At 34.9% G+C, this 10151-nt stretch overlaps 1 protein-coding gene across 1 annotated transcript; it reads right to left on the bottom strand.

The window, feature by feature from the left end:
- Nucleotides 1-667: 667 nt before the first annotated feature.
- LOC112715795 (RING-H2 finger protein ATL74) lies at nt 668-2572 on the bottom strand. The gene has a single exon (XM_025767617.3). The coding sequence runs from the start codon at nt 1717-1719 to the stop codon at nt 1087-1089; it is 633 nt and encodes a 210-aa protein (XP_025623402.1). The 5' UTR covers nt 1720-2572; the 3' UTR covers nt 668-1086.
- Nucleotides 2573-10151: the final 7579 nt, after the last annotated feature.

Below are 10151 nucleotides of genomic sequence, written 5' to 3'. Positions count from 1 at the left end.
GCTCTATAATAATAATTGACTAGAGTCTAGATATCATATCTCTTCCACGTGTAAAGATAGTGATTTTAGAGTTCTTATCGTTTGTGTTTTGTGCTTATTGACTAATTTCTTATTCAGTGTTGTTATCAGATTTTCCCACTCTGCCTTTCTGAGGTGCTATTCAGGACGTAGTTTAAGGTAACATGATATTAGGTAATGTTACATACAATTTTGTTTTATTTGTAAATATATACACTAATGTCTCTTGGGATATATTATACAATATTTAATATTCTTTGTATTTTATATGACACTTATCTCCTTTGTAGGCATAACAAATTAAGAGCTTTCATTGATAATATCACACAACCTTTGCAGATTTCTCTCTAATGGAGAAGAATATGCTACCCACATGGAGGGAGAAAAGGGAGCATTAGTGTCTACTCTGAGACAGATTGCCAATTCGCATGCCATTCTTATTCTCAGTCATATAAATTGAATTAGTTCTACAAGTTGATCATGAACCAAGTATATATGATATCAATTTAAATATTCCTTGATTACTCCTAAGATCCACTACAACTCTAACCAAAGGATAAGGAATAAGGAACTAAGGACTAAAGTAAAAGTTGAACTGAGTTTGAACATAGTTCAGCATCAGTATTTATTTACCGGAGATAAAATGCCATTTTAGAACCGAAATAGTTGCACATTGCTTGCTTCTCAATCTATTTACAATCATGTCCGAAAACATGCACAAACATATATGAAATCAAGTTAAATTTTCTACACTAATATCTACCTCTATATATCCTCAATTCTTCACACTATCATACAAGTACACCATAGAATATGAAATGTTCTTAAAATCCTAATTCAAGTTTGAAAAAAAAATACATAAACAAAATATACCTATCTCTTCATTTATTCCATCCCTTGCCTCACTCTGATGAACTCCTTTTTTCTTTTCAAATTAGCAAAAGCAATATCTCCTTTCATAATATGAATTCCAAACACTCATGATCTAGATGTGAATGAGTCAAATTACTCATCCCTCCATCAGTGAATTCCAACAAAGCGGAAGGTTAAGCAGCAACTTTCAACTAGCTAGCTAATCTCATCAACAACTACAGCTACATGATCAGGTTGATACCCTCCTGAAGCATTATTATCTGCATGACTATTCCTTGTTCCTGAAGCTGTAGCCACAGCAACAGCCACAGTTGCAACTTCAGAACTTGTTGCTGGTTGCTCAATCAAACACCTTCTACAAGTTGGGCAAGAGGAGTGTGACTGCAGCCATGTATCTATACACTTAACATGGAATCCATGGTTACATTTTGGTAGCACTCTAATTTTTTCCCCATTCATAAACTCCCCTAGGCAAATTGCACAATCAGTGGCTTTAATACAACTATTAGTAGCACCTGAATTACCATAAACAACTATAGGAATCTGATGCAGAGCACTCTTCTTCAACCCTTTAACCGCTAATCGCGCTGCTGCTTCGTCCGGGGTCTCGAAAGCCAACCTTCGGCTACATCTTAGAGCGCAACGCACTATTGAGTTGAGTCCCAAAGCACATATGAGTGCACACAGCAAAGCAGCCAAGATAATCACCATGTTGGTGTCAAAATTCGGGTCGCCTAAGGAGGAATCTTTTGTCCTATTTACATCACCAGAGCTTGAGCTTGTGTCTAGTAATAAACGGTGTGGATGGTGAAGAGCCATTATATGCATGTTTGAAAGACACCAATGTTTCAGAAAACAAGAACTCAGAATTCTTGTACCCTTTTTGGTGGATTGAAGGAGCGGAGAGAAGGAACTTTTTTGAGTTGGGGCAATAAGCGTTAGGATTCTTAATAGATAAAGAGTCTCAGAGAAGCATCTTTGGTTAGAAGGAGAAAGGAATCATAGAAAAGATGGGTGGTGTGGTGAATAGTATGTGATTGTTTTGAGGGTGAGAAAAACCAACACAAGCACTTTTCTCACAGAGACATAAACTCAAACACATGGCTCTCAATTCACTTAATTGTCTGTGTGGACTCTAATCCAATCAAGGTTTGTTCCACATAAGCTAAAGGCCATCATGCAAACTAGGACTAGATTTTGGAGCACAGAAATTAAGAGACTCGAAACTGTGATGCAGAACAATAAGGTGATGGTGGTGGTGGTGGTTGTTGTTGATGAGTGGTTTCTAGTGTTTAGAAAAATGCAGAGACAATATTATTATTGGGACATAGATATTATGTTACGAAATGAAAGCATGACAACAAAACCAACTACTACTTGTGTTTTTGGTTTGTGTGTGTATCACTTGCGGTTATTATTGCACTGAGATATATGTATGATATGACATGCAGATTGATTTGATTTTATATTTCTTCTTCGTTTTTTTAAGAATCAACAGAGGAATTTTGATTATGGCACCTGATCCCACCTAATCAAATATTATTAGTAGATTATTTAAAAGAAAGCACTTATTCTAAGCACCAAATCCTTCTTCCACTCCTCCACTCAACTCATTAACTTGAAATAATGTTAGAAATAAAAATAGATGTTCACTCATATTTCTTGTTTTCCATTCTTAGATCGTAATCATAAACCAAAAACAATAAGAAGCTTGTTCAGGTTGGCTTTTGCTGTTTTGGGGTTAGGCATCAATCACAATAGATTTAACGCTACATATTCTTTTCTTAGTCATCATATCGTTTGATTTTAAAATAAATAAAAGATTCATTAAGTTGCATAATTAAACGAAGTTATGTGTGCTAATAATAATCTCAAGGACAAAATTTATAATGGAATGTAAAAGACGTAAACAGCTGACGGTTTAGGATTAGATGATTGCGAAAGAAGCCAAATGTGCATACAAAATTTAAGGGGAAAAATCATACAGCTTGAATTGTGACATATATTTGATAATTATAATCAAGGTACTATGGAGGATGTGACTATAATAGGGAATTTTTACAATGAATCTTTGGTGTTGTGGCATGTGAAGGTGTGGTTAGATTTCTACATCATGGGCCACTCTAACACCAAATGAAGAGAAAGGTCCAATCTATGGGCCCAAGAAAAGGGTCCACAAAGTGGCCTAGGCTTTCAGATTTTGCATAATAATTTCATAGATAGACACATGTACCCGTTGGGTTGCCTTAACTCCATGCAAGCTCCATCAATGCCCGTTTGAGTGTTTAACTATCCTCACCTACTTTGCTGAATTGTTGGCCCCTTGCTGAGACATTACCCATGTTTATGCTTCCATTGATTTTATTCAGTGGCAGGATTTCCTGGAATTGGCAGCTAGCAAAAATTAATTCATATCTGTAGATCAACAAAATTAAAATTTACAGAGATTTTTTTTAATGAAATTTACAGAGATTCTGGAAAATGGGAATGCTTAAATGGGCATTGTGTAGCCCAACAACTCTTAGATCTGCCAACATGGTTGGCCAACATCCTTGTTTTTGTTATGGGCCTACCTCGTTTACTACATGTCTGCATCTGATCAATATTGTTCACTCGTTCTGTGGTGTTCAGGGCCCAAAATTGGATTCCCTAATTATTATCTCAACAAATATTGGTTGACGCCGAGAAGAAAGTAAAACCAGACCAAAACAAAAAATCTAGTGATATACTTATATTGGCATTTATACAATGATAGCAATAGTGATAAGAAAATATAAAAATAAAAAATCTAGCAATATAATTTTGGTATCATTAATTGTATTATTTTTTTTTGTTTATATAGTTCACTTGTGCTACACTGACGGGGAGAAATCGTCGGTTATGAATTTTCACAAAATTATTCCGTTGTAACTATAGTTTCAAACCAATAAATAATCCTCAATCAAAATTTAACTTGCTTATCACTTAAGTCAAACCCAATAAAAATCGAGATATTTTTAAGTCTTGCATCGTCTCTTAAGGAATTGCAGGGAATTGTACATATTATTGGTTGAGAAAGTATTTTTGGGTTTTTGAGATGATGAACAAAAAATGTAAATAACAAAAGAAATAAGCTAACAACTAAAAAAAGTCTTGGCAAGGAATGAGAATTAGAATTCCTATCCTCATTATCATCCTCAATTGTGATGATAATTGTCTCTTGCTCTCACTTAGTCATCCTCTAACAATTGAAGGAAAGTTAAGTGAGCAAAGTCAACTTTAATCCACAAGTCCTAATCAAAGATCAGTTTTAGTGGAATTCAAACCAACTAGCAATCTTCAATCACCAATCAACAAAAGAGCTTGATAACTCAAGAGTCTCCAATCACTCAATCCAAGCTGGGAGCACAAAATTCTACACTAAAATTCAACCAAATATTTTATCAAACACTTGGAAGCCATAAAAAGAAAGCATGATAAATAACAAGAATTAATAAAATCTATGACTACCGAATGCAAAATAAAAATAACAACAACTCAGTTAAACATCAATAAACAAAGAAACATCAAAATTGCATTAAAGAAAATCAAGATCCAACAAGGGTTTATAAACATAAAAATGACCAAAATAAGAAATTAACAAGAACTAAAAGAACAAAGATGTAGCAACAAGAAATTGCAAGGAAACTAATCAAGACAAGAATTAAAGCCTAAACCTAAGAGGAATTTAATCTAATCTACCTTAATTCTAGAGAGAAGAGAGAGCTTCTCTCTCTAGAATATAACTTAAAGCATATTTCTATTCTACACCTAATTGCTCTCCCCTTGTTCCTTCTTGAACTTAGCCTCTAATAGCTTAAAAAATGAGTTGGATTGGGTTCCAGCAAGTCTAGAAATTACCCTCAGCGTGTTCTCTTTAATGAAGTCACGTGATGCTTGTCACGCATACGCGTGGGTCACGCGTACGCATCGCATGGCAGTTTCCAAAACCTCATATCTTCATGAATTCTCTACTTTTGCATGCTTTTTCTTCACTTATTCAATCCAATCCTTGCCTTATAAATCTGGAATCACTCAACAAACATATCAAGGCATCGAATGGAATTAAAGAGAATTAAAATTAGCAAATTAAGGGCCTAAAAAGCATGTTTTCACCCTTAAGCATAATTTAGGAGAAATTTACAAAATCATGCTATTTCATTGAATAAATGTGAGAAAAGTTGATAAAATTCACTTAATTTAACACAATATAAACCACAAAATTGGGGTTTATCAATCTCCCCACACTTAAACCAAGCATGTCCTCATGCCAAACCAAGAAAGATAAGAAAAGGGTATCAACATTTATTCAATGTAAACTATCTAAATGCAACCTATCTACATGCATGCAACTACTTGGTCAAAATAAATCAACTTCCAAGAATACATATATGAACACAAGGGCTAAGGCAATCATAATCAAATCAAATCCATAATTAAATTGAGTTATTGAAAAGAATTATAAACTTGTAAGATAAGAAATAATACCTAGTGAAAACATAGAATTGAGCAATCGAACCCTCACCGGATGTGTATACACTCTAACGCTCAAGTATTTAGGGTTGATTCACTCAATTCTCTTCTAATCATGCTTTCTAAGATTTATTTTTCATCTAACAATCAACAATTATTCAATGCATGCATACCAATATCTTGAGGACTTATCCATAGGTTATAATAGGACTAGGGTCAAGGTAAGGATATATATGGTTAAGTGAGCTTGAAATTCAAATCTTTGATTAACTTAAACTCTCACCTAACACATATAACAACCTATACAATTCAATTACAAACCTAACTACCCATTCTTCACTTTTTCACACACTCATGTATTCTCTCAATTTCACATCACATATGCGTTGTTATTATCACTTTTCTTTGGGGAATTTTGTCCCTTTTTTATTACTTTCATATTATTTTTCTTTTCTTTTCTTTTATTTTTCTTTTTTTTCTCTCTTTTTTTTCAAAATAAAATATATACAAAAATATCAATGCATATGGTTTAAACATTTAATGCATGAGTATGTACCCAATTCCTAAGATCTTTAACAAAAATACAAAAATGAACTTTTATCTCTACCAATATTTCCAAGTTTTTCCACACTTAAATGATACACACTCTCACTAGCCTAAACTAATCAAAGATGAAAATTAAGGATATTCATGATTTTTCGCTTTAAGGCTAGTCATGTGCTAAAATTAAGAACAAAAGAGGATTAAAATAGGCTCAAAATTGGCTAATCAAAGGTGGATAAAAGGGTAAGGCCATTTGGATAAGTGAGCTCAATGAAATGATGGCCTCAATCATATAAATATATTCATACACAAAATAATGGACATAAAGAATCAAACAAATTAAAGATTACATCGTAGAAAAAGAATAATACACACAAGAATGAAATAGTGGTTATATGATGTAACCACACAATTAGACTAAAAAACTCACAAGCTTATGTGTTCTTAGCTCAAAAACATGTTCCACAATATATAATTCAAGAAAGTTTAATAAAAATTTTTTACTCAAATCAATTGGGATGCCCTCTATGAAAAGAAATTTTCTTGAAAAATTTTATTATTTTTACTAAATTTATTATATATATGCAATCTAAGAAACTGCAACTAAGAATTCTAAAAGGCTTAGTAATAAAATAAAATAAAAAATAAAAGTGTTAGGATTAGAACTTTTCACCCAAAAAGGGCCGATTGGTCAAATGACCTCTCCACACTTAAAAGTTTGCACCGTCCTCGGTGCATTCGAAGATGAGCAAGGGGACATTGAGTAGCACGATTTCGTATTGGAACAATTGGAAGAAGCTATGCCTGCCATTGAAGAGGAAAAAGTTGTTTCAGACTTAGGAGATGCTAAACCTCCATGGGAAGGTCAAGTCATAGAGCCTCCTTCCAAGGTGTTTGATGTTGATGTTGAGGAAGATGTACAACCTCCAAGGCATATCATAGTTGAAGACTTTGAAGAGGTTGATCAAGAGATGGAGATTCAAGAAGAAGAGGCACAACCTCCCATGCCATTGGTGAGCAATGAAGAAGAGATTGAATTGGAAGAAAGCTACCAAGAGGAAGAGGTTGATATTGAAGAAGCTTGCAAAGAGGTGGTAGTTGTCAGAGAAGAGCACAAGGGAGTGGAGCTTGCAAATTCATTAGAAACACCTCTCCCAAGGCCATTACCGTCCAACACAACGTTCAAGTGGGCAAAATTCCTATCCTTACCCTTTACTTTCCCACTTGAATATGGGCTACTGGAGACGGATGGTCAACTTAGAGCTCTTTGTGGCATTAAGAGTAAGAGGAAGATGGTTAGTGGTTGGAGTTGTCAGGCAAGGTTCATTAAGGTTCCGCATTCCGAACTGGAGTACAAGTGTTGGTGCAGAGCTTAATTGAATGAGTCTAGGATGTTGTTTGGCCGCTTCAGTGAGAATTCAAATTGCTTGCCACCCGACTGGAACAATGATGATCAACTTGAAGACGGGTGTAGAAACAAGATTTGGGATCCAGGAATATATGAGGATCAATTTTGGGAGCTCAAAACTTGTGAAAAACTCCATCAAAGCTTGAGGAATTTACGTGGTATTGATAGAGCTTATTGGAAGTCCAAGCATTGGTGGAAGTTTCAAGACGAGTTCAAGCACAAGTCGCCATGACAAGGAGCTCACCAAATGTCCAACTTAAGGACTTTAACTAAAAGTGCTAAGTGGGAGACAACCCACCATGGTATGATCGTTCTTTTTCAGTTTAGTTTTATTTTGTTTTGTTTTATTCTTAGTTTTATTTCATTCTATTTTTCTTAGTATTCATTCATAATGTCTACATCAACATCTGCATTTTGCATTCTGCATACTGCATATTAAAAAAAAGGGGATCGACGCGCAAGCGTCTACGACGCGCACGCGTCATGTGTCTATGCGCCGTTGAACAGAGAGATGCGCGAGAGACACGCGGGAGTAGTGCATGGTGCAATAACCATGCCAAGCGTTCGCGTACCTCACGCGTACACGTCCCCTGGGAAAAATTCAAACCACGCGTACGCGCCATTGATGCGCACGCATGACTATGTAAAATCGGCGTAAATGATGTTTGGCCAAAAAGGTGTGTTGGTGTGGTGCCGGAATTGTGCTGGGAGCACAAGCCCCATCATGCGTACGCGTCCCTGACGCGTGCGTGTCGCTTTACCACAATGGCCATCCACATGTACGCGTCCCCGACGCGTACGCGTCACTTGAACTTTATGCGATCCACGCGTACGCGTCGCATGCGACGCATGATTGAATCATCTCAGTGTCACTTGAAAATAGCGCCAACCACGCGAACGCGTGCCCCACGCGTCCACGTCGCTTGCGCCACACAGCTTATCCAGATCAGCGCCACTTATCTTATCTTTTCTTTTCTAATCCTAATTTCTTCTATCTTTTCTTCTCTCTTCTTTCTGTCTTACTTCATCTCTTTAACTTCTCATCCTTCTTCACTTTCATCCTATTTTACTTAATTTATTTGCATACTTTCATTCATTACATTTTAATCTTGTGCGTATGTTTATGCTCTTTTCTAAATTTATTATTTTTCCATTGGTGTTAAATTTTTTTATTCAACTGTTGCATCTTTTCTTGCATTATTCCGATGCTTCATGACTTGTTTTTTTTTCTGATTGGGTAATATTACTTAAATCAATGCTAATTTTTATAATATATTCTTTTTGCATTGATATGCACTTATACTATCTTAAATTACCCACATTCTCTCTCCCATTGTTGCAACTTTTGCACTACTAATATGCCATGTGCATCTACTGTTCTTTGACTTGCATGTTGTAGCTACCATGTAATTGAGACCCCATTATTTGCATTAACCTACCCATACTTTATTATTTTCTTCTCTTTATTCCTGGGTTACTTTTCTTCTTTTCCTCTTCTTTCAAGATGGCCACCGAGGAAGGGAAAGGAGAAGTTTCTAAATGGGGTGAACAGACAAGTCCATCTGCACAATCTTTGGACAAAAGCATCAGTTGTAGCAACCCGTCCACCTGCACATCTCAGCATGCACTGAGGACGGTGCAATCTTTAAGTGTGGGAAGGTCAATACCGATCTCCGTGGGTTAGTACCTTCCTGTCTCAACACCAATGTTTAATTTTTCTTTGTTAAATTAGTTGTTGCATTTGCATGTTTGTTTGATTTTGTGCATATTTTACCACTTAGTTGAAGTAATATTTTCTTTTTCAAGAAACTTTTTATAGCATTTCACTAATTTGAATTAAACTTTTTCAAAAACTTGTTTGAAGAAATTTTATTTTGGAATATGGTTTTAGAGCTCGAACACACAAAACCCGTGAGATTTTGAGTCTATTTAATTGGTTGCATTTTATCAACCAATATTTTATTTTTGGTGTGTGTTGTTCTCTTTAAAATTGTGATCTTTGTCTTGCTTGATTCTATATTTCTATTGTTTAATGTATTCATGCACTTATATGATTGAGGCCCTTATTTCACTGAGCTTACATACCCATATGGCCTTACCCTTTCATTATCCTTTGCAAACCAATGTTGAGCCTATTATACCCCTTTGTTCTTTACTTTAGCTCATCACTAACTCTAACTGAAAAACAATAATGTCCTTAATTTGAATCCTTGATTAGTTTAGACTAGTGAAAGTGCTCATGAATTAAGTGTGGGAAAAGTGGGTTTGGAAACGTTTGGTTTGGGAATTGAGTATGTTAGACTTGGTGTGAAAATGTGAAAAATGTTAAGAACATGTTTATGCATTCAATACCTTAATCATATGCATTGAAAAAAATTATTAAGAAAATAATAATAATAATAATAATAATAATAATAATAATAATAATAATAATAATAATAATAATAATAATAATAATAATAAAAAGGGGACAAAATGCCCCAAAGTAAATGGAGATAGCAATGCATATGTACTGTACTCAAAACTTGGAATGCATAAATATGTAGTAAACGCAATTAATGGGTAATTATTGATTTTATATTATGCTTATATGGATTGTCTTAAGTTAGGTGGAAAAGTTTAAGTTAATTAAGGATTAAGATTTTAGTCCACTTGGCCAAATACAATCCTATCTTGACCCTAACCCCATTACAAACCTTAAAAGACCTCTTGATATGTGTATCTGTGCATTAATTCTTTGTTGATTGTTAGATGAAGAGCAAGCCTTAGAAAATAAGATTAGTAGAGAATTGAGAGAATCGAACCTCAAACACCTGAG

This window comes from Arachis hypogaea, chromosome 10 (genome assembly GCF_003086295.3).
Source record: "Arachis hypogaea cultivar Tifrunner chromosome 10, arahy.Tifrunner.gnm2.J5K5, whole genome shotgun sequence".
Classification (NCBI taxonomy): Eukaryota; Viridiplantae; Streptophyta; class Magnoliopsida; order Fabales; family Fabaceae; genus Arachis; species Arachis hypogaea.
This window is presented reverse-complemented; position numbering and strand designations above follow the sequence as displayed.